Source organism: Cnephaeus nilssonii, assembly GCF_951640355.1.
Source record: "Cnephaeus nilssonii genome assembly, chromosome: 4".
Classification (NCBI taxonomy): Eukaryota; Metazoa; Chordata; class Mammalia; order Chiroptera; family Vespertilionidae; genus Cnephaeus; species Cnephaeus nilssonii.
The window spans coordinates 36,495,222-36,518,640 of NC_137075.1; the positions used below are offsets into that span (position 1 = coordinate 36,495,222).

At 52.7% G+C, this 23,419-nt stretch overlaps 2 protein-coding genes across 4 annotated transcripts; one reads left to right on the forward strand and one right to left on the reverse strand.

The window, feature by feature from the left end:
• The first annotated feature begins 354 nt into the window (after nt 1–354).
• LPCAT4 (lysophosphatidylcholine acyltransferase 4) lies at nt 355–9,572 on the forward strand. Of its 3 annotated transcripts, none has more exons than XM_079769792.1 (15): nt 355–1,085; nt 1,921–2,040; nt 2,362–2,504; nt 2,839–3,059; nt 3,458–3,570; nt 3,695–3,755; nt 4,056–4,114; nt 4,312–4,346; nt 4,900–4,954; nt 5,072–5,154; nt 5,395–5,520; nt 6,099–6,231; nt 7,420–7,518; nt 7,864–8,020; nt 9,243–9,572. In XM_079769792.1, exons 1-15 carry the CDS (start codon nt 972–974, stop codon nt 9,395–9,397), a joined length of 1,674 nt encoding a protein of 557 aa, XP_079625918.1. In that variant the 5' UTR covers nt 355–971; the 3' UTR covers nt 9,398–9,572. The 3 variants fall into 3 exon arrangements, with proteins under 3 accessions (XP_079625918.1, XP_079625919.1, XP_079625920.1); XM_079769793.1 differs by having other exon boundaries at nt 4,071–4,114; XM_079769794.1 differs by lacking the exon at nt 1,921–2,040.
• A 1,578-nt stretch (nt 9,573–11,150) lies between these two features.
• NUTM1 (NUT midline carcinoma family member 1) lies at nt 11,151–23,173 on the reverse strand (the record flags this gene model as incomplete). Its single annotated transcript, XM_079767746.1, is given in 9 exon segments — nt 11,151–13,070; nt 13,397–13,513; nt 13,784–14,070; nt 14,566–14,705; nt 16,266–16,394; nt 18,351–19,059; nt 20,947–21,049; nt 21,051–21,131; nt 23,129–23,173. Coding segments are annotated over 9 exon segments (3,531 nt in total).
• Between the last annotated feature and the right edge of the window lie 246 nt (nt 23,174–23,419).

A 23,419-nucleotide genomic window follows, 5' to 3' on the forward strand; every position in this document is an offset into this window, starting at 1 on the left:
CCGTTTATGAGTTTTCTAGGATAGTTTGTAGTTTGGGGGTGGAGGGTATGTGTCCTCTTACACAGTGGAGAGAGGGAGACAGCAATAGAAAAGAGACACTAGAAGGAAAAACTGTTGCCTCTGGAGCCATCCCAGCTTTCCCGGGACCCCCTGGCCTCCTCCTCCTGGCTTGTGGGCTCCGGGGAAGCACGTGGGCCAGCGTCTTGAGGGTAGCTGGCTGCTCGCGGATGCCAGGAGCCCTCACACCAGAACAGGTGAGCATCTTGCGCTGCCAGGAAGTGCGTGCGGAGAGGGATGAGGATGAGGACGTGTGAGGCGCACCGCGGCCGCCGGAGGGCGAGAGCGCCTCCGGTCCTCGCCCGGCCCAGGAAGGGAAGGTGGTGGGCTTCCGAGGGGAAGCAGCGGCCGGGGGCGGGAGACCTGGACCCCGCCTCGCCCGGAGCTGCCGGCCTCCGCGCACAGCGCCCCCGCCCCCCCATCCCCACCCGCCGGAGGTCCCCACCCCAGCCTGCGCCCGCAGGGCGACCTCGACCCGCAAGCCCAGTCGGAGCGCGATCTCGGCTCCACGCCCACCTCGAAATCCCAAACCCGCTCGCAGCGGGAGGCCCGCGGGGAGGCGGCGGCCGGACAGTCGGAGAGGAAGGCCCGGAGAACCGGCCCCGCGGGCATCCGCAGGCGGGAGCCGCGCCCCAGCATCCGGCCTCCGCGGAACAATGGCCGGAGGGGCTGCGGGAGCCGCGGCGGGCGCGGGGGAGCCGGGGCGCTCGGGCGCTGGAAGCCCCGCCCCTCGGCCGGCGCCCTGACAACGCGGGCCGGGCCACGCCGCCCGCTCCCCGCCCCTCAGCGCCCCGCACCAGGCGGGGCCCGGGCCAGAGCGCTGCCGCCGCGCCGCTGCACCGCAGCTGCGAGATCTGCAGAGCGGGGCCGGGGGCCGCGGCCGGGCGCCCTCCCTCCCGCCTTCTGCCGCCGCTATGAGCCAGGGACGCCCGGGGGGCTGCGTCCCCCTCGAGCCCACCTCCGGACCCTCAACGCCCCCCAACCCGTTCGTGCACGAGTTACATCTCTCCCGCCTCCAGAGGATTAAGGTAAGGTGTGGGTGTGGGACGTCGGGAAGACGCTTGGGGGTTGGAAAAGAAAGCCCTTTGGAGACCTGGCAAAAATAGGGATGGGGATCCGGAAAGGACGGGGTGGAGAGGCTTGCGGGGCGGCAGTCGGGGGTGCGCACGTGGGGGTGGCGGGGGGATGAGCTAGGAGCCCTGGAGAGGACGCGGTCTTGAGCGACAGACACGCTCCAAGGTGTGGAAGAATTGGCTGGGTGAGGATGGAGGGCTGCAGGGGAGCAAGGGGTAGGGGAGATGGAGGGCGCGGGGAATGCGGATTACCTCCTGCGGAGGCCGAGGGGCTAGGAAGGAGTTGCAGGGCTACGGAAAGCCGGGGGTGGGGGCAGGGGCGTGCTGAGTGCATCTCCGAGGCTCTGAATTAGAGGAAACGGGTTTCTGGGCCGGGAGTCTGCGCCCTGGTGCCCTTCCAACGCCCCCTCTTCTCACTCCTCCCCCCACCCCCACCCCGTACTGCAGCACCTCCGGGGTAGGGAGGGCTGAGAACGGGGTTGGCTACAGGAAGTGCGGGGTCGCACCAGCCTAGCGGAACTGAGGAGTGGTGTGGGGAGTGTCCTAGGTTTCTGCTGCCATCGCCTCCCCTGAGGCGAGCTCCTGGGGCTCGTTTTGTTTACCTGCACTCTCCCTTGGGCAGCCCTTGGAGTCACCCTGCCTCCTGGCAACCCCTTATCCTTCGGAGTAGGGCCGAGCTCTTCTCTTCCCCACCCCACCCCCGTACTAGGGGAGTGCTGGTGGGCAGACTAGAGACTGGCCTGCGGCCTGAAGAGGGGATCTCTGTGCGTTCCATCCCTCTATCTCCCAGGCCCAACATGGAAAGAAACATCCTCTCCTGGTTTCTGTTGGACCTAGGAGCTATTTATGGAACGGGACGTGGGTGAGGAGGAACTATCTCCAGCCTACTGCACGTCAAGCACTGTGCTGGGTGTGTTCCCGTAGGTTATCATTAAAGACTCCCAACAGCCTCTCCAAGTTCTAGATGCATTCGATTTTCTAGGTGGGATGGAGACCAACTGAAGGGTAGGAAAAGGAGGCCCCTCGTCCCGTTAATCTTTTATTCACTTGTTCTCGTTGGTATCGTCATCCCACCTTGGATGCCAGCTCGGTCTCCTGTTTCTACACTCCTTATCTCCTGGTCCAGAGTGGGTAGTGGCTCTCTGCTCCTGGGTCTATCCGTTATGGGGAAAGGAAGCTTTGGGGGAGCATCTCCCAGGCCTGAAGTGGCATTCTCTCCCACCCTCTGCAGTTCTGCCTGCTAGGGGCACTGCTGGCCCCCATCCGAGTGCTTCTGGCCTTTATCGTCCTCTTTCTCCTCTGGCCCTTTGCCTGGCTGCAAGTAGCTGGTCTTTCTGAGGAGCAGCTGCAGGAGCCACTTACAGGATGGAGGAAGTAAGTGGGGGATTAGCTCCCGGACACCCTACTTTTCCTCACTAGTTTCCTGCTGTTTATTCTGCTCCCTCTTAGAGGAGAGCAGGAGGGAGGGTTCTGAAGCTCTGGTGCCCAGCCTGGCAAGGTGAGACGAGTCAGCCAGGCTCAGCCCTGGTACCCAGGACCTCATCACTAAGTGATGTGCCCTGCTGTGTCCCAGAGTAACTAGAGACTTGCACCCCTTGGCCAGAGTAATAGAGGGCAAAAGAAGGGCACCTGCTTTCCCAGGCGCCTACACCTGGGTGAGTGAGGGTCACACTCCCTGCCTCCACTGACGCCCCACCTTGCCCTGCAGGACTGTGTGCCACAACGGGGTGCTGGGCCTCAGCCGCCTGCTCTTTTTCCTCCTGGGCTTCCTCCGGATTCGTGTTCGGGGCCAGCGGGCCTCTCGCCTCCAAGCCCCTGTCCTTGTTGCCGCCCCCCACTCTACTTTCTTTGACCCCATTGTTCTTCTGCCCTGTGACCTGCCCAAGGTTGTGTCCCGAGCTGAGAACCTTTCTGTGCCGGTCATTGGAGGTGAGAGAGTTTAAGGGGTAAATGGGAGAGATGACAACTATGGGCAAAAAAAAAAAAAAAAAAAAAAGACAGGAATCAGATGGACATGCTCTGGAGAGAAGAACTGACCTCAAGGTTGCAGGGGAGAAGTTAGAAGAGATCGGCTGATGTGGGCAAATGAAATGCAAATTAGCACCATTTGTGAAGCCACATCTTAGACTCTGAGGGCTGGGGCTTAGAGAAGGTGTTGGAGGGAACTCTGGTCAGTTCCCTAAAAGGGCAACATACACTCAAAGGAGGATCCCCAGGACAAAGGGATAACTGAGAAGCATCTCCTACTGTTGAAGGCGGGGAGGTTGTGGGTGTTATTGTCCCCTGGTAGGAACCAAGTGACTCCTAGTATCCTCTCTGGACCTCAGCCCTTCTTCGCTTCAACCAAGCCATCCTCGTATCCCGCCACGATCCGGCTTCTCGGCGCAGAGTGGTAGAGGAAGTCCGAAGGCGGGCTACCTCAGGAGGCAAGTGGCCCCAGGTGGGTAAGGGTCTTAAGACTCTCTCCTCACCTTTAATGTGCTCCTATAGAGGCTTCTCTTTCCTCTCTCCTCTCCCTCAGCCTACCCCACCTCATTCTGGTGCCCCCTGGGTTTTTTCTCCAGGTACTATTCTTTCCTGAGGGCACCTGTTCCAACAAGAAGGCTTTGCTTAAATTCAAACCAGGTGAATAAAATGACAGTGGGTGGCAGGGCTATAGGCAAAAGGAGCCTCCGTTTTGAAGAGGGATTCTGGAATAACCCAAGAAGTGGAGGCGGGGGGGGGGGGGGGGGGGAGGAATGGGAGACAGGAAACCGCCTAGCTGACCCTGAAAAGTCTCCAGAAGTCAGAGAGAAAAATTATAAATGAAATGGAACAAAGCCAGATCTCATTTGAGAACTGTCCCAGACCCCTGTCCTCATGCCCTCTGGCTGCCTCTGTGGACTAACCTCTGCCTGGGGGGGTGGGGGTGGAAATGGGACTTAGGAGCTTTCATCGCAGGGGTCCCTGTGCAGCCCGTCCTCATCCGCTACCCCAACAGTCTGGTGAGTCTCGGTCTAAGAGAGGGGCATGAGGGAGCATGAATTCACCCTAATGGGTGAAAACTCTTAGTACCATGATGGGTTGTGCACGTGGCGGGGGGGTGGGGCCAGGGGGGGTCCCGGCCTCTGCTCAAAGAGGATTGGCCAGTTCCAAGGAAGAAAATAACGCCTTTCTCCCCTCACCTCTGTTTCTCCCATAGGACACCACCAGCTGGGCATGGAGGGGCCCTGGAGTGTGAGTTCTGGTGGTCCTGGGGTGAGGGTGGAGAGCAGGGTCTGTCAGAGAACTCCTGGCCCATCTTCCAATCTCCAGACAAGGCCAGTGGCCCTTCATTCTTGGCTGAGAGCATTCTAGGGAAGATGCGTGTTTCCCGCCGTTTTGTCCCGCTCTCCCAGTGTGATCTGAAAGTGCTTTGAGCTATCCCACCTCATCATCCGTGCTGTGGTTGAAGCTCCTTTTCACTTACTTCCCTGTTCCTAAGTGATTTTCTCCTTCACTCTTTCCTTCCTGAGAAACCACCACCATCAGGCTTGCCTCTTGCCCTTTTCCCAGTTACTCAAACCTCTTCTCGCCCGCAAGTTCTTCCTCTGGCACATCCCTGAAAAGCCTCTCACTTTCCCTCCCGCTTTTCTGGCCCTTCCCTGTCTCCCAGCACATTTGCATAGCTGACTTTATGGCTAGGAGTCCATTTTTATATCAGTGGGCAGACATTTCCCACTCCGCTGTTCCTGGTGGGAGGAGCGCGTAGTGAGAAATTAGTGAGCATCTGAAATCTCTCTCGTCTTAGACTCAAAGTCCTCTGGCTCACAGCCTCTCAGCCCTGCAGCATCGTAGATGTGGAGGTATGACCCCCATGGTGGGGTGGGAGAGTGGGCATCCACTGACCCCTGAAGCTTTTGGAAAAGAGATGGAGTGGTCACCTGGCTTTGCGATCCTGATGGGAAGTATGTGTGTTTCAGTTCCTCCCTGTGTACCATCCCAGCCCAGAGGAGAGCAGGGACCCCACCCGCTATGCCAACAATGTCCAGAGGGTTATGGCACAGTGAGTGTTCTACAAAGTATTTCCTGGAGCAGATATACAGGGCAAAGGGACCACAGGAGGGGGTGGAGGGCTGAGGTTTTGAGTCAAAAATGGGGGAAAGGGCTGAGACAGGGTGGATGAGGGTAAAAGGAGCCCAAGTCCTCTCCCTAGTCATTAGGTCACTCAGTAATGAACCCTCAAAAAATTCTTCTGCCTCATTCCCCCCCTCCCCTCCCCATTCCATCCCTCTTCATCCTATAGGGCCCTGGGCATTCCAGCCACCGAGTGCGAGTTTGTAGGGAGCTTGCCTGTGATTGTGGTGGGCCGGCTGAAGGTAGCATTTGAGCCACAGCTCTGGGAACTGGGAAAGGTTCTGCGAAAGGCTGGGTAAGTGACCTTGATGATGATGAATGGTCAGTGTCATGTATACTAGTAGACAGAAAAAGAGTAAGAAGAAATGGGAAGGAGGAAGGAAAGTCTTAAAAAAAAAAAAAGTGGCCCTGACCAGTTTGGCTCAGTGGATAGAGCCTCGGCCTGCGGACTGAAGGGTTCCAGGTTTGATTCCAGTCAAGGGCATATACCTTGGTTGCGGGCACATCCCCAGTAGGAGGTGTGCAGGAGGCAGTTGATCGATGTTTCTCTCTCATCGATGTGTCTAACTCTGTCCCTCTCCCTTCCTCTCTGTAAAAAATCAATAAAATATATTTTATTTTTTTTTTAAAGTGGTAAGATAGAAGAATTTTTTAAAAGATAATGGAGGAAAAAGAAAGGGGAAGATACGTAAAATTACCCGAGAAAAAAAAAAGTAAGAATGGCTCTCAAGGGACTTTGAGTCAGCGTTTATCTTAGAAAAACACCAGGTGTACCAACACTGGAAAACTCTTGGGGCTGGACCCAAGGTCCTGCTGGGTGGTGTGCCAGAAAGAAACTGAGTCAGCTCTCTGCCTTCAACAATTCCATTGCAGGCTGACCCCTGGCTATGTGGACACTGGGGCAGAGCCAGGCCGGAGTCGAATGATCAACCAGGATGAGTTTGCCAGGCAGCTCCAGCTCTCTGACCCTCAGACCGTGGCTGGTGCCTTTAGCTACTTCCAGAAGGTAAAGGAGCTGGGATGGATGAAGGGCGCAGAGCTCAGCATTTAAGGATGTCATCTGAGTGGCCACGTCAGTCGCATTAGATGGCCAATTCGGAGTCAGTGCTGGATGTTCTAACCGCTGTTGTCAGATGGCCAACTTCTGAGGTCCTCTGGGGAATTCATTTTTTTTATGGAGTATCCAGTGCATCGCAGAGCAATGTTTTAATCCTTGTGGGGTGGAACAATGCAGAAATTATTGGTCAGTGAGATCCATACATTCCCAAAGCCACTTTTAGAGATTGGCAAAGGCAAGGGATCATATGACCTTGAAAGTCACTGCATGAGGGTTTCAGAGAAGAGGCATGAAGGTTGGGTGGGAAGGTGACATGGAGGAGACAGCACTGGACAGGTTAGACGGTTAAGAGTTTGAAACCCAGGAGTATTTGCTATATTTGAGCAGATTTTTAAAAACATCCCACAGCTTCTCCGGAGAATTTCTGAATTTTCTTGGGAATTTTGACAAACCAGATTATTTCCTGGGACTTGACCAGGTTTTTCTGTTGAATTATAATAAGGTTGTCCCAGAAGATTCTTAATGTTTATGCACAACCACCAGTGGTCCCAAGGAGCTCTTTCTTTACCAAAGATGCAGACTGTGGCTCTCAGTGTCCTCTGAAGGGACAGAGTGTGACCAGGTGTGTTGGTATCTAAGATTGGACAGACTGTCCCTGGAAAGAGCCTCACCGCTTGGCCTGTGGCAGAACAGAACCAAAGCCCGAATGCCATGGCTCCCCCTAGAGTCGGCCGGCATCCTTCTTGGTCTTTTTGTAAGGAATTAGGCCAGTGGCCCCCTTTAAGTCTGTTGGACCAGTTCTCCCACACAGAATGAGTCAGGAGAGAATCAGTTTTTCCAGCTTGGGGGCCAGGAATGCCCTCAAAGATAAGTCAGAACTTAATGGTAATGTCAGCATTCCTGAGGGATTCCCCTCACATTCCTAGAAGATCCTTTGGTAGAGAGCTGTGTCACCAGGTGACTTGGGGTAGACCTTGAGCAAACCCATGGCCTGAGAGAACTATCAGGGATCCTGGAGAGTTTAGGACTCTGGGTTCTCAGGGAAGTGGACACAGGAGTCACCCCTGTGCCTGCTGAGAAGAGGGAGGATGCAGGGTTGGTCCCCCACGTCGCCCTCGTTTCTCTTTCACACTCCAGGATGCCAACGGTTTGGTGGACTTCCGAGACGTGGCCCTTGCATTGGCAGCTCTGGATAGGGGCACAGGCCTAGAGGAGCTGACTCGCCTGGCCTTTGAGGTACGGGGGGGGGGAGGGGAGTGGACATGGCAGCTGTGCTCACCCCACCCAGAAGCCTGTGTGGTATACTATTACCAGTAGCTTCTAGATAGCTGGTGCTTGGTATCCAGCCCTGTGCCACACTGTAAACCGCAGAGCTCCGGTGTCTGTATATTGAGGCTTAGCTGGGAACAGGAGGAGGACAGCAGCTGTGAGGTTAAATTCTCCTGCAGAAAGGACCCAGGGGGCAGGGAGGGCCTATATTTTGCATTCTTGGAAGAGGAGGAGCCTGTCAGGCAGACCTTCGGGAGAGTATGGGGTGATGGCATGAGGAGAGGGCTTGACCTGTGTCCCCTTCTCTCCCAGCTGTTTGCCGAGGAGCAAGCAGAGGGGCCCAGCCGCCTGCTGTGCAGAGACGGCTTCAGCACCATCCTGCACCTTTTGCTGGGGTCACCCCGCCCTGCTGCCGAGACTTTGCATGCCGAGCTGTGCCAGGCGGGACCCCACCAAGGCCTCTCCCTCTGTGAGTCACACTCTTCTCAGCCCATGTGGACATTCAGGGCGCCTTCAGCACTGGGCCGGAGGGAATGGGGCACCTTCAGCACTGGGCCGGAGGGAACGGGGCACCTTCAGCACTGGGCCGGGAGGGAATGGGGGCACCTTCAGCACTGGGCCAGAGGGAACGGGGCACCTTCAGCACTGGGCCGGAGGGAACGGGGCACCTTCAGCACTGGGCCAGAGGGAACGGGGGCACCTTCAGCACTGGGCCGGGAGGGAACGGGGCACCTTCAGCACTGGGCCGGAGGGAACAGGGCACCTTCAGCACTGGGCCGGAGGGAACGGGGCACCTTCAGCACTGGGCCGGAGGGAACGGGGGCACCTTCAGCACTGGGCCGGGAGGGAACGGGGGCACCTTCAGCACTGGGCCGGGAGGGAACAGGGCACCTTCAGCACTGGGCCGGGAGGGAACAGGGGCACCTTCAGCACTGGGCCGGAGGGAACAGGGGCACCTTCAGCACTGGGCCGGAGGGAACGGGGGCACCTTCAGCACTGGGCCGGGAGGGAACGGGGCACCTTCAGCACTGGGCCGGAGGGAACGGGGGCACCTTCAGCACTGGGCCGGGAGGGAACGGGGCACCTTCAGCACTGGGCCGGAGGGAACGGGGGCACCTTCAGCACTGGGCCGGGAGGGAACGGGGCACCTTCAGCATTGGGCCGGAGGGAACGGGGCACCTTCAGCACTGGGCCGGAGGGAACGGGGGCACCTTCAGCACTGGGCCAGAGGGAACGGGGCACCTTCAGCACTGGGCCGGGAGGGAACGGGGCACCTTCAGCACTGGGCCGGAGGGAACGGGGCACCTTCAGCACTGGGCCGGAGGGAACGGGGCACCTTCAGCATTGGACCGGAGGGAACGGGGCACCTTCAGCACTGGGCCGGAGGGAACGGGGGCACCTTCAGCACTGGGCCGGAGGGAACGGGGCACCTTCAGCACTGGGCCGGAGGGAACAGGGCACCTTCAGCACTGGGCCGGGAGGGAACAAGGGCTGGTGGCCAGTGCCAGGGAGCAGACATCTGAGAGGTGAGAATGGGAGGGATTGGCTAGAAGGCTGAAAGGACATAAACTTGGATTTGAGAAGTGAAGCAGAAATGAGAGTGACAAAACATACTGAGAAAAGAGCAGGGCACCCACATCCTCTCCTTCTTAGATAATTTTACTTTTCCCATCTCACCATTATCTATCCAGGTCAGTTCCAGGACTTCTCCCTCCGTGACCCACTCCACGGGAAGCTCTTCAGCACCTACCTGCGCCCTTCCCAGACACCGAATGCCTCATCCCCAGGCAGCTGCACTGCTCTGGCCAATGGGACTGTGCACTCACCCAAGCAGAAGGGCGACTGAGCCCCTCCACCTCCCCAGCTCGCATCTGGCCCACAGACTCTAGACAGCGCCAGGGGCCGACCCTGGGCCTCAAGCCCTCTCTGCTCCTGCTTGATTTTTTGTTATTGTTTGTTTGTTTTTTTAAGTTGATTTTCATTTTTTTGTTTGTTTGGGGTTTTTTGTAAGAAACTATTTTATATATAAATATAAATATATATCTATATCTATTTAAAAAATATGAAGCTCGGTCATATTGATGGTATCATTAGCTGGGAAGGAAAGGGATTAATAGCTGCCGGCTTGCCATCGGACAATCCCGAAGGTTCCCCAGGTTAGTCCTATTGGCCAGAGCTGGGTGAATCCTCACTTGCAATTGAACAAGGTGCTTTTCTGCACAGAAATCCTGCAATTCTCATGTCCTTTCCTCCTGTTGTCATGCCTGTGTATGCACATTTTAACAGGCTTACTCATGAACCGGTTTTCAGCCTATTCCCTCTTGTTCTGTCCTCATTAGAGATTAAAAAATAGCTAACCGCCATTCCATATTTAATAATCCTACTGAGATTGATGCCTCCTCTCTGTAGCTCAGACCAACCACACAAGAGGGATTTTCTGCCATGGGATTGAATTGAGGACACTTAAGTCCCTTCTGTCCAGCCTCTTTTCAAGGAAGAAGAAAATAAGGCCCTCCTATAGAGAGGTGCATTCTAGACACAGTTATGGGAAATTAGATTTTAAAACTTTATATATATATATATATATATATATATATATATATATATATATATATATAATGTTTTTATTGATTTCAGGGAGAGAGAGAGAAACATCAATGATGAAAGAGAATCATCAATTAGCTGCCTCTTGCACGCCCCCTACTGGTGATTCAGCCCATAACCCAGGCATGTGCCCTGACCAGGAATTGAACCATGACCTGGTTCATGGGTAGATGTTCAACCACTGAGCCACACCAGCAGCATCTTTCCATATAGACTTCTGTGGGGGGTTTTTGGTAATCTCTTTTTTTTAATCCTTACCTTTACCTGAGGATATTTTTTCCATTGATTTTTAGAGAGTAAAGGAGAGGAGGGTAGAGAGAAACATCAATGTGGGACACATCTATTGATTGCCACCTATGTGCGCCCTGACCACTGGGCCGGGGATGGAACCTGCAACCCAGGTACATGCCCTTGACTGGGAATTGAACACGAAACCCTTCGGTGTGTGAGCCGACATTCTAACCACTGAGCGCACCAGCCAGGGCTCCATGTAGACTTTTAAAGGGAAACAATGACAGGCTGTCCAGAGAAACCCTCCAAACACCCACATCCTGGCCTATGATGGGGAAGGATGAAGTCTCACAGGGACTTGTCAATGCTGGGCCTTATCAGAGAGCCTGAATAAGGCTAACGGCGGGAAAGGTCAATCTGTAGAATCCAGGGCCGTCCCACCTTTCTTTACAGCATCTTACCCCATCTGGGAGCCAAGAAGTGAATATAAATGAGCACATTGAGAGTACTTTCTAACAAAAACAAATCTTTATTCATTTTGTTCCCATACAACTCCTTCGAAGGTACTTCGCCCTCACCTCCCACCAGGGCACCTCCTCCAATCTAGCTGGTGTGACCTCCCTCCCCACACTAACCACTTTTTCAGAACTACAAAACAAAGGACTGAGAACAAGTCTCTGGTTTGTGTGCAACTGGGGTGAAATCTATTCAAGGGGCCCTGGCTTCAGGGACTGGCAGGAGGGATAGGAAGGTCCTGCTGCTCCCTACTGGCAACGGCGTCGTTTCTTCCTTCTGCCTGAGCCCAAACTGTCACGCCTTCTTTTACGAGGCTGCGAGGGTTTCTCCCCAGAGACCGCAAGTTCAGCTCCCAGGTACCTCTTTCCAGCAGGTACTGGACCTGCAACTAGAGCTCGCTTCCTAGACTTAGCAACAGGATATGGAGGCTGGCCAGGGCCTCTTGCCTCAGCAGAGAGGGAGCGGGATGCTCTCTGGAGCCCCTGACCTCCCGTGGAGGACAGGCCTGGGGCAGGGTGAGGACCAAGAGGAGGCCGCCTTGGCGACAGGCTTAGTTTAGAGGCCAAGAGGTAGGCAAAGTCAGAGAGTTCCTCATCTTCCTCCTCCTCCTCCTCTTCCTCCTCCTCCTCCTCCTCCAGTCCTTTGGCTCCACCTGCTGTACTGCATGCTCCTCTAACAGGAGAGGCTTCTTTCAGAACTGAGGCATCCCTGGCTCCCCATCGAGGGGAAGTTCTTGCAAGACCCCGGGAAGATGTTGGCTTGGGAGTCCCATGATTTCCTAGTAAGGGAGCAAGGTCTTTTGAATTCAACAAGTCAGTGTCCTCCCTGCCCTCTCCTTGGGGGTAATAACTAAAATGTAGTGGGCAGGTATCCTCACTGACCCCTAACGGGAGGCCACAGCCATCTCTAACATCTAGTATATGGCTGTCAACTGTGGTTTCCAGCAGAGAAATGGAACTGCCTCTGTTTCCTGCCTCTTGGCTGGCCTCAGGGAAGGTGGAGGCATCCTGGGTCCCCAGGATAATGACACTGCCTTGACAAGCAGGCAGGAGGGTTTCTTTGGAAACCAGTGTGGAGGCATCAATACTGCCTTCCAGCAAGGGGGAGCAATCTTGAGCCCACAGATCACTGGGATCCTGTATGGTCTCAGGACTCTGTTCTCTATTTTCTTTAGGCCTCAAGGCGAGGCTATAGTTCCTCTTTCCTAGGGCAGCTGTGGCCCCTGTGCCTCCATAGGGAATTGGACTGCTCCCCAGACCCCCAGGTGCTGTGGTTTCTCTTGGACCCAGTGCCTGGCAGCCTCCCTGGTGCTCAGGCACATATTCCCCATCATCCTGGAAGTTCTCTGCGACCTCGATTGGTAAGGGCAACTCTAAGCCTACTTCATCCATCTCACTGCTGAGCCAAAGTCCTGGACTGAAAGAGGCCCCCTCCTCGTCCTTGTCCTCAGCTGCTCTAGGGGAAGGGCTCTGGCCAAAACTCTGAAGCACAGGAGGACTTCTGTCACCTCCCCACATGACTCCGGAGCAGCCTTCCTGGGGCTCTGCTAGCAGCTCCTTCCCTTGATGCATCACTCCAACACCCCCTGTCTGCTGTCCTGTCTGCAGCCCCGGTTCTTGCAGAGGAGCCAACTCTGGCTCTGCGAGCACAGCATCCAAACTGGGAACTAATTCGAGCTGGGGATCTTCCTGCCAGCAAAGGGACAGAGCCTCGGAAGTCCCGTCAGCCACCAGGGAGTGCCCAGGGGACCCAGCACCTCCCACGAGGTCACCTTGCTGTGGGGATATTTGGTTTGTAACCTTTCCAGGTCCTCTTCTCTGTGTACCTAAGGACCCTCGAGTTCCCTGTGGAGATGCAAGTTCTATGGGCAAGTCCCAGCTGCTGGGAGAGGCCAGGGTGTTCCCATCCCTGCACATGCCCCTTGGGCCATCGAGGGCCCGTTCCTGCCCACTATGCACTTCTCTTGCTCGCTTTCCTGGAGAAGCAGATTTCCCAAGGCAAACCGTGCCCCCAGCCACCCGATGCCCAGGTGAAGGCCGAAGCCGCCCACCCCCATCTTCATCCTCATCAGAAACAGAAGCACTTGAGTCCAATTGAGCCCCAGTGCAACTTGGAGCTGCCTCTGCATCCTCTTCCTCCTCCAGGGCCAGGAGCCGCTTCTGAACCAGCTGGAAGGAGAATGGACACATAGCATGCTGCACATGGTTGTGGGAAGGGTGGCTGAGTGGATGGGCAGGGCAGAGGATGCAAGCAAGTGGCTTAAGTGACGGTATTAAAGACAGATACCATAGCTCTTTTCTGCCTTCTTGGGCCTTATTCCCACACTTCCCTTTTCCTGCATGTCCACAGTCCCTTACCTACTACTGTTCAGTACCCATAGCCCAATCCTGAAGCTGTTCATCTCCAGAAGTCATACCATCCAGGACAGTGCAGGGTTAGCTAACAACACGCGAGCTTCCTGTTCTGATACCCGCAACCCCTCAGGTTTGTTTACCTGGACAAGACTGAGTCCTTCTTCTTGCTCCAGCTCCTCCATTAAAGCCAAGGGGTCCCTCTGTTGTTCTGGGGACAGTAAATCTGCCAGAAATTGAGGGTGAATGACGGCCTCCACCTGGGCAACAGAAGGAAAAGGGATATGAGTCTGACAGGAGGTAACTTGTGAGCCAAGAGGCTCTAGAGAAGCTGTAAGTGCCCTCCCCACCCCAGGGTTGTTATCAGCCACGGCCACCAACCACCAGCTATACACATTCGCACGCGTGCATACATGCATATGCATTGCTCAGTACAGAACAGAGCCTAGGGCAGAACCCTAGATCTTCAGTTCCCTGGAATTCCCACCCCAGGATCTGCTAGAAGGCAGACATCCAGGCCCGGCCCCCACCTTGGAGACAAAGACCTCCTGAGAACACAGCTCATCGATGTAGCTCAGGAGATCTGGGTCTGGATACATCCTGTCCTCCTCCTGCTGCTGCTCATCCTCTTCCAGTCTTCCATCTGACTCCCCCGGGGCCAAGTGGCTCCCCACCAGCCCTTCCATGATGTCAGCATACTCTCTCACAGCTTCGGGTGGGATTTCCTTGGGTGCCTCAGGAACTGGAGGCCTCTGGGTTTTGCGCTGCCGCCGGCGGGGGGTCCGTGCCTTGGAGGCTGCCTTCTTGGGAATATACACTAAGGGGAGAGATGCAAAGGGGGAGTGGACAGTGGCACAGAGACTACAGCTTCTGCCTCCCACCCCCATGGGAGAGCACAAATGGCTCCAGGCTGGATAGGGCCACCCCGAAAAGTACCAGCCATGGGAAAAGATTGAGGAGCTGCAAGGTCTGAGAGAGAGCCACTGTATGAAGAATCTTGGAACCCCTGAAATTCCAAGAAGTCCCCTACTCCAGGCCCCATTTCTTAGGCAGATGAGGTATTATGGGCTGCACTTACAGCCTCGGTGAGAGAGTAGGTGGTTTACTTGGCCAAGATCAATACCTAGATCGGGACCCAGGGAACCTGAGAACCCAGTCTCCTATATTTGCCCTGTTGGGAACATCAAATGCCACCCCCTGGAGGAAAAGAGGCAGAAGCAAGGGCAATGCCTTCCCCAACCCATGCTTGCTTTCTGTATGCTTTCCTTTGAGCCCCTGGTGTAAGGCTTCTGTGAGAACTGGGCAGCCTTACCTGGCTGCTGGCAAACCTCGGGGGCCCGGAGCAGTGGAGGATCGACTTTCAGAGGGGCTGCAGGAGGCAAACCCTGGGGCCCATTCACCAGCTGTGTGTTCTTCGTCTGCATCTCCTCCTCCGCCTCAAACTCCATGAACCTGCAGAGCGGGAAGAAGGCCCAGGCAGTGCTAAGGCCAGACCCATCAGGAACCCGGACGCCCGGAGGCAGCTGCTCACAGGTGACCAAGTAACAGCTCTGAGGAAACCTCACAAGATCACGACATAGACCCTTCACCTACAGTCGTCACCTAGGAAGCTCGTTAAGAAAATGAACACTGTAGCCGAAACCGGTTTGGCTCAGTGGATAGAGCGTCGGCCTGCGGACTCAAGGGTCCCGGGTTCGATTCCAGTCAAGGCATGTACCTTGGTTGCGGGCACATCCCCAGTAGGGGGTGTGCAAGAGGCAGCTGATCGATGTTTCTGGCTCTCTATCCCTCTCTCTTCCTCTCTGTAAAAAATCAATAAAATATATTTTTAAAAAAATAAAAAAGAAAATGAACACTGTAGAGCAGGCGTCCTCAAACTACGGCCCGCGGGCCACATGTGGGTGTTTTTGCCGTTTTGTTTTTTTACCTCAAAATACGATATGTTCAGTGTGCATAGGAATTTGTTCATAGTTTTTTTTTAAACTATAGTCTGGTCCTCCAACGGTCTGAGGGACAGTGAGCTGGCCCCCTGTTTAAAAAGTTTGAGGACCCCTGCTGTAGAGCTTGTAAGCTTCTCCAGGACAGAGCCATGGCTTTCGCTTCTTTTTCATGCCTTATCTCACGCAGCATCACCAAGGGTATAGAGCAGCAATGAACACAGACGTGTTGCATTCAATCAGGCCGATGCCACAGCCTGGTGGGATCCCACAAGCGGGCCCCTCCTCAAGGCCTCGTCTGTCCCTGCCTACAACCATAAAAAATAGCTGAAACCCTGCAGGGCCTGGGGTTGCCATTCAAGGCAGTTCCCACCAGGAGACAGCGCTGAGATCCAGGAGTCCTAAGGCGGGGACTGGGAAGGGTAAATATAGGAGGTATGGGTCCAGAAGATTTGGGGGAGAAAGTGGGAACTAAGTATGGAGGAAAGGGATCATTTTCCTCAGAATTATTGAACCAATGATTAAATCATGAATAAATGGGGGAAGGTAGGATAAGACCACTCTTGGCATCCAGGACCCCGGCTGGCCCTGACCAGCCTCTTCAAGAACCAGCCCCTCCCTGTGATGACAGGGGTAACCAATTTCTGTGCCACGATTTCCAGAGGAGGGGTGGTCCTAAGGTCGGCATCAATAGGCACTTTGCTACCTGGCCAGTGAGATAGTAAGGAATCTGTCTAGTAGTGCTTACCTGCTCCTTGCTAGATCGCTTCAGCATGGAATTTTTACACTGACTGAGCTCCAATCGCATCCTCAGAGCTTCATTACCAAGGCCCTTATACAACTCAAGGTCTGGAAAAGGGAGAGCCTCCAAGAGGAGATGCGACAGAAAAACTCAAGAGTGAAGGTGGTGGAAGGAGCAACAAGGATCCAGGAGATCATATCCTAGTCCGCACCCCTCTTCCTAGCATCCCTTTTAATAATCACCCCCACACCCAGACTCCAGCCTCTCTTACCTGACCCTACCCTTCCAGCCACACAGCCCCCCATGAGGAGAAGGAGGGTTCCTCAGACTCACTTTTCTGCCATCTCATAAAAGATCATCCGGTCAAAGTTGCTGGTGCGATCCCACTCCTGCACGGCCCTTGGCAGTCCCTCTTCCAGGGTCATAGTGGGCTTCAGCCGGGCCAGGGAACGAAGCACGGGGCTAAAACCCCCCTTGGGTCAGTCACAGTTACAAGTGTTCCCGCCCCATCCACCTGTCCTGACACCGTCTTAATACACACACCCAACCCCTCATCAGATCTAATGTGCCCCCCACTCCCCGACAGGTCCCACTTGATTGGGCTTCCAAAACCTCCCCGCTCCCATCCATTCATTGGCCATCCTGGCCTTTCTTCCCGTTGAAATTTACAAATCTCACACAAAATCAAACATGATTCTTCTCTCCATCTTTTGAAATCAACCACCCTTAATTCTCACAGTGCTTTCCTTAACCAGACTTTCAGAAGAAAGGACTCATGTTATTAAATTAATACGTTTCATTGTAAGGTAGGCTTAACCCTGCCCAAAAGGCTCTTGCATTAAAAAAAAATAATAATAAGGCACTCACTAACTCAAATGAATCTAAGTGAAGGTGATGTGGTGTTTGTATTTGTTGGTTTTTACTAGTAAGTGTGTTTTTGCCTCTGGGATACCCCTCGCAGACTGTCAAATATCAATACTCTATAAGCTGTCTGTGATTCATTTTTGCTTCCCTGAAACAAGTCCTCAAGCATTACTGTGCCTAGGACCCCCTGGTGGAGCTTGTTATTAATTCCAGCACCCAGGAGTCCAGAACTGAGGGCATGTCACCAACTTCCCAGGTGACCATTGCAGAGGGTCTAGGCTGCACTTTGGGGGTGACCCTGCCTAGAGGCCTGGAGTATGGACAGCAGGATTAGTCCAGGGCCAAAAGCAGTACTCGCTCAAGAGTTCGAAATTCAGCCTGCCAGGCTCTAAGAGAGACTCAGAATTGTGTGAGGAGAGCAGGGAGTAGGTAAGATGATCTATACTTAATTATTTGGGAGAGCCTCTTGATTTAATCACTCTAGAGTCAAAGTGGAAAGGGAGATTCCTTTAAGAGTCAGCCACGGGAGGAACATCATGTACGTTTTTAAAATCCAGTAAAAGGCAGCATGTGTTACTGAGTGGTTTACACAAAACATTGAGTGTACTGTGCAGTGCAGAGAGGCAGCAGGTCTATGTAGGAAAAAGAAAAATTGCCCAGATGGCCAATGATGCTGTTTTATAAACCCAAGAGACAGCCTATGACGCTGGGCTCTTTGGCTAAGCATCCACTCATACTCTTAAGCAAAAGAGTTTGACCTTTTGTGAGTTCTTTTTCTCTTCTAGATTGCCTTTTTATAACAACAACAGCAGCTACCATTTAGTGAAGCATTCTCTGTGCCTGGCACTCTGCTAAGCACTTCACATACATTAACTCCTTTCACTTCTCAGCAACCCTCTGAGGTAGTAGGTATAATTACCCCCTTTTCTAAAGGAGAAAAATGAGGGCAAAGATACGAAGTGTTGAGCCCAGGATTGCAAATCTAGGGAGCGGTGGAACTTGGACCCTCAACCACTAAGCAAGCTCTACCACCTTCCCATTTCAACTTGAATTCTCCTGAACAAAATAGGGGTGGGGTGGGAGGACCCTCGAAGGGTCTTTGCCTGGCCCCTCCCTGTCCTCCCCTCCCACAGGAATGGGTCAGGGCCCAGCACTCCTCATCCTGGCAGGTCTGGATGGCTCAACTCAATGTCTAAAGGTATTAAAATAGGACCCGAGGACCCTGGCACTTGGTGTCAGAGACCTACGTTCCGATCACCTCTCCACACTTTATGACAGGAAACCTCGCTGAGCTTCAGTCTCCTCATCCCTAAGTGAGGATTACCATAAAAACGCTTGCCTGAACTCAGCGTTGTGAGCATCACTGGAGAGAAGGCACCTGAAGGCTGCTCTATTACTGTTATCATAACCATTGTGCTTTTTGTACTCTTAGCATCTCCATCGCCCTCATGACCTGCCTCAAGTATTCCTACATAGCCTAACCTCTTTTGTCCATCCCAAAGCCCTCCTTAGTGAAACGCTCTAGGTAAATTAATCCCAGGTCTCCCCACTTACATAAGAAAGCAAGAAAGAGCTTCTGCATCAGGACTCTGGGATAAGTGCTTCCGGGCCAAGGCTTTGTAGCGCTGCCAGCGTCGGAAGTTCTCATAAACACCCTTGGAGGTATAGGAGAGGTCAGCCAGTGATGGCTTGGATTGGGCCACTGCCAGACCTCCTTCTCCAGTTGCCCCATGTGGCCCTGGCCAAGCCTTTTCGGGGGGCACAATGGGAGCCAGTTGGGTGGCTGGTGCTGCAACCTGAGCCGGAAGGCCTGGGAGGCCCTCCTGGCTCACCCCAACAGCCTCGGTGGGCAGAAGGGTCTTCATGTTAGAGGCTATCACAAATTGAGGTGGAGGGCCTTCGGAGGCCCCACAGGGAGCACCCGAGGCAATCCAACTGTGGGCAGTCTGAGTAAGGATAAAGTTCTGAGCTTGAGAGGGCTCAGCTGCCCCCGCTTCTGTCTTGACTTTGACAATGACCTTGCCAGCTTCAGCCCCACTGTGGCCAGGGACCCCATCCCCGGTCACCAACAATGGGTTGGGGAAAGCAGAGAGCATCAGAGGGTTGCCTGGAGAGAAAGCTGAAGGCATGGGGGGCTGTGGAGGCAGCTCCCAGGGTGGCTGCTCTGGTGGGCCAGGAGCAGATGGGGGGATGGGAAGTGCAGTGAAAGGAGACAGGGCAGTGCCAGGTTTCATGGTCATATCTGGTCCAGGCAATGGAGATGCTGTTGAGACAAAGAAAAACAGGGAATGGAATAGGAGAAAAGCAGACCACAAAGACGGTTATCAGAGTTCTACTTTCGTCTTTGAGGAACCAGAGCTCTGATTCTCAGCAGGTGAGGAAGGGTGATGGAGGGGAAACTTGTGTAGTCTGCAAATGTCCCCCAAGTGATTGTGATGTCCCTTACTCCCCATTGAAAATTACTACACTAGAGAGGTTGCAATGGTCCTTGGCCCCAAGAGCTCATGCTCCAAAATTCTAGATCAAGCTCACATCCCACCCAGCATACAGGAACATCTCTTATGCCAACATATTCCAAAGCCATTCAAACCACCCGAACGCTGCTTTCAGCTGCTCTGTGGTCCTGGCCACCACTCACAGAAACACTGTTCCCAGGAGAGGGGGTGTGGAGTGAATGTTTGGTTCTCAGAAATTTTGTTATATAATAGCAGGAATGACTCGAGATAAGGACCAGGAAATGGGGTGGTGTGGGAAGGGAGTTTTCCAGAGCATGGAGTAGCTGCTGCACATGTTAAAATTTGGCAATGCAGACTATCTGTGGTTCTGCTTGGAGCTGCTATCAGAAATTTAGGGTCCACCAAGAACAAGGGACTGACACTGAAGTCTGAAAGAGGGCCTGCTAAGAAAGAGTTATGTGGGCTCTAAGAGACCAAGGATAAATACATGAAAACATTACTTAATGAATCAGGACGTGTGTCTCCTAGGACTTTTTATAATAATAATAGATCATCTGCCTAATTTCATGCCACTCTCCTCCCCTTTTATAAAGAATATTTACTGGCATGCCCTGGCTGGTTTGGCTTGATGGATGGAGCGTCAGCCTGCGGACCGAAGGGTCCCGGGTTCAATTCCGGCCAGGGGCACATGCCTGGGTTTCGGGCTTGGTCCCCCAGTGGGGGGCGTGCAGGAGGCAGCCGATCAATGATTTTCTCTCATCATTGATGCTTCTATCACTCTCTCCCTCTTCCTTCCTCTCTGGAATCAATAAAATATATTGAAAAAAAAAAAAGAATATTCACTGGCAAACGAACAACACTCAGCGTCTACTTCCTGACCATGAAGGAGACAGGGGATATGAGCAAACTCGTCATCTCAACCATAGAGCAGAGGGCCAGGGGTTTAGACACAATGAAATGGGTCTGCAGGCCTGAGTTCCACAAAAAGTAGAAAAATTAGAGCGTCTCAGGGAAGCCCCGGTTCTCGTCCTGGCCCTGGGGGAATCAAGGAAAACTGCTCCCTGACCTGAAACAGAAGCATCTGTGGGGCTGGAAGGAGCCCTGAGACTCTGAGCAGGGGTTATAGTACCTTCCAGTCTAGCTTTCAGGAGGGCATTTCTCTATTGACTTGGCAACAGATAACTCCACTGAATAGCTTTCTAGGGGGGCCTCCATCCCACTCCACCGCCCCCGCCCCCAACACATTGAGAATGACCCCAGCTCAATTCTCTCATGGCAAAATTCTAAATCAAGCGCCAATTACCTAAGGAAGACACAGGAACTTGGGTCTTCCCCTTGAACCATCTCTGTGCCACACATACACACATACCCCCTGTCCCTGCCACACCAACCCATGTTGAAGGGGTCCCTCTTCCAGAGTAGCAAGTTGCTAACTGCCATCCCTTCTCTAGACATCAGCACTCTCCTCCGAGCTGCTTTGACCTACCTCCCAAAAGGGCCTCTTCCTTCCCCAACCCCCTGTCTTAATGGCACCAACTCCTTCCCTAGCTTCCCCAAGTGTGATGCCTTTGGCGGGGTCTAGTGCTCTCACATACCTCTTGGTCAATCCAAGTGCTCATCCCCAGGTAAAGTGTCAAATTTAAATCTCCAAGGAAACACCCCCCCTCCCCCAACACGCACACCTGCACACTTACCTCCATCTGAAGTCATCCTCTCAGGTTTGGGCACTACCCCTGGCTGACTAGAAGAAGCCTCCAGAATGAGAAAGTCAGGTCCAGGCCCCAGAGAGTAACCTAGCTCCAGTAGATACACAGGGATCCAAGGAGGGAAGGGTAAAGATAAAATCAAAACAGAACCAGAATCTAGGATTCAAGGCATTCTATAGTGGGGGAAGGGAGAGAGGGATGTGGGGGAGGGGGAGGGAGATACTCCACAAGGGGCTCTGGTAAATTGGCAGTAACTAGGAATTCCCTCCGACCCAGAGTTTGGCAACACAATTGTGTGCCTCTTTAGGGCAAATTGTAACTTTTTCTCAGATTCCCAACGTTATATTTTACATCTGCATTCCCTATACAATTGTTCATCCATATATTTAGTTTTGTGCCCTTCAATCCCACCCAGTTCTGTAACTGACTTCCTATTAATAGCAGGTTGTGCCAGACCCTTGATTTAATTCAGTGTTGGCTATATTTTCTGAACCAACTCAGAATACATTCCATAGGGAATGGGATATCTGAAATTAGGATTGTCTGGAAAGATCCAGAGTGTTTGGCTGCTGTGTGCATATCATTTCCTTGGGAAGCTGTCATGCAGTTCCCAAACAATCCACTACCATCAGCTCTATAGTCCACAGAAGGCTCAACCTTAACCCTTGGCAAAAAAGCCACACAGTATTAAAAAAAACTGGCATTCAGCCTAAAATATCAAGACCAAAAAGTTCTTTTGTCTGTTAAATTATTTTTTTAAGTATTCTGTTAAGTAATTTTTTAAAAATATGTTTTTATTGATTTCAGAGGGAAAGCCGCGCGCGCGCGCGCGCGAGAGAGAGAGAGAGAGAGAGAGAGAGAGAGAGAGAGAGAGAGAGAGAATCATTGATTGGCTGTCTCCTGCACCCTTCCCCTCCCCCCACCACCACTGAGGAGGAAGCTAGCAATGCAACCGCGGCACGTGTCCTGACGAATCGAATTGGGACCTCCATAGGTGGACGCTCAACCACTGAGGCACGCTGGCTGGGCTGTTAAATAATTTTCAAAATGTTTTTCTTATTTAAATATTTTTGTTGACACTATTGCAGATGCCCCCATTTCTCCCCTCCCCCCTTTGCCCTTTGCCCACCTTCACCCCGTTCCCGCCCTCCCGTTCCTCCCCCCGCCCCCGCCTCTTCCCCCAGCCCCTGCCTCCCCCCCCCCCCCCCCCGCTCCCGCCCCCGCCTTGGTCCTCACCACACTATTTATTGTCTGTGTTCATGGGCTATGCACATATGTGTAGGGTTTTGTTTTGTTTTGTCATTATTGCTGACAGTATTATAGATGTCCCCTATTTTCAGGCCTCTTTCTCCTGCACCCAGCCCCTGCCCCACTCCAGGCCTTCACCATGCTATTGGTTCTAAAGTAAAAGTATGCAAAACAGCAATCTCCCTCCCACTCCTTTCTTCTGGAACCCCAAGTACTTTGTCTTAAAGGAAACCAATATTATGTTTATTGTGAACCCTTGCAGAGGTATTTTATGCACTACAAGTAAATGTGTCTGTATCATTACATTTATATTCTTTTTTTTTTTTTTTTACATGACAACGCAAGTCAGATATTTTAATGTAAAGCTTTTCAGGAACGCATATGTCAGGTGTTGAATTAAATTGATCATCATTGAAAGAATATTTTAGAAAAAAAAAGTTAAAACAGAAACAGGATGTTACATAGATTGCTGCTTCTTTTCCAAACACCTCTCAATATCATCAGGAACTTGAACAGCAGCAACCTTTGAAATTCATGTCCCAGGACCAAATACTTTGGAAACACTAACTTCAAACAGAAATTCATTACCCTGTGGTGGTATCACCCTTTCACACATGACTATATTCCTTTTTTAAAAAGAGCTTTCAGGTTTTTCTGGTTATAAAAGTAATATATATTCCAATGTTCTTGCGATTATAAATAATACTGCAACGATCATCTTTATAATGTTATCTGAGTTCCAATTTTCATTTCTTTAAGCTAGAGCCCTAAAAGAGAATTTCTACGTTCTTTAAAATATTCAAAATACCCCTAGGAAGTAGATCTTATTATGTTATTATTAGTTACTCACCACTATAAGAAAGAGCGCTGAATTCGTGGTAGAGACCTGAGTTTGAATCTTGGTTCGACCACTATAACATACTTCACCAGTTTCATAAAATAACTGCACGCTCTCTTTGCGGTACATTGAATACCCATCATGCACTCTTACCGCCAGTACTTTAAGATAGGGCCGGGGAACCGGATGTAAAAGAGGGGAGGAAAGAAATCTTTCTTTCTTCTCTAAGGTAAAGGGGCTCTGAATCCTGGGGCCATTTGTTTTTCCAGTCACTAGAAACCCCAATGCCCATGAAATGGGTGCGCATCTTGTGATAAAGACAGGATTCTATTCACTAATTTTCATCCTATATTCATCCTTTTCCCCCTGTTACGC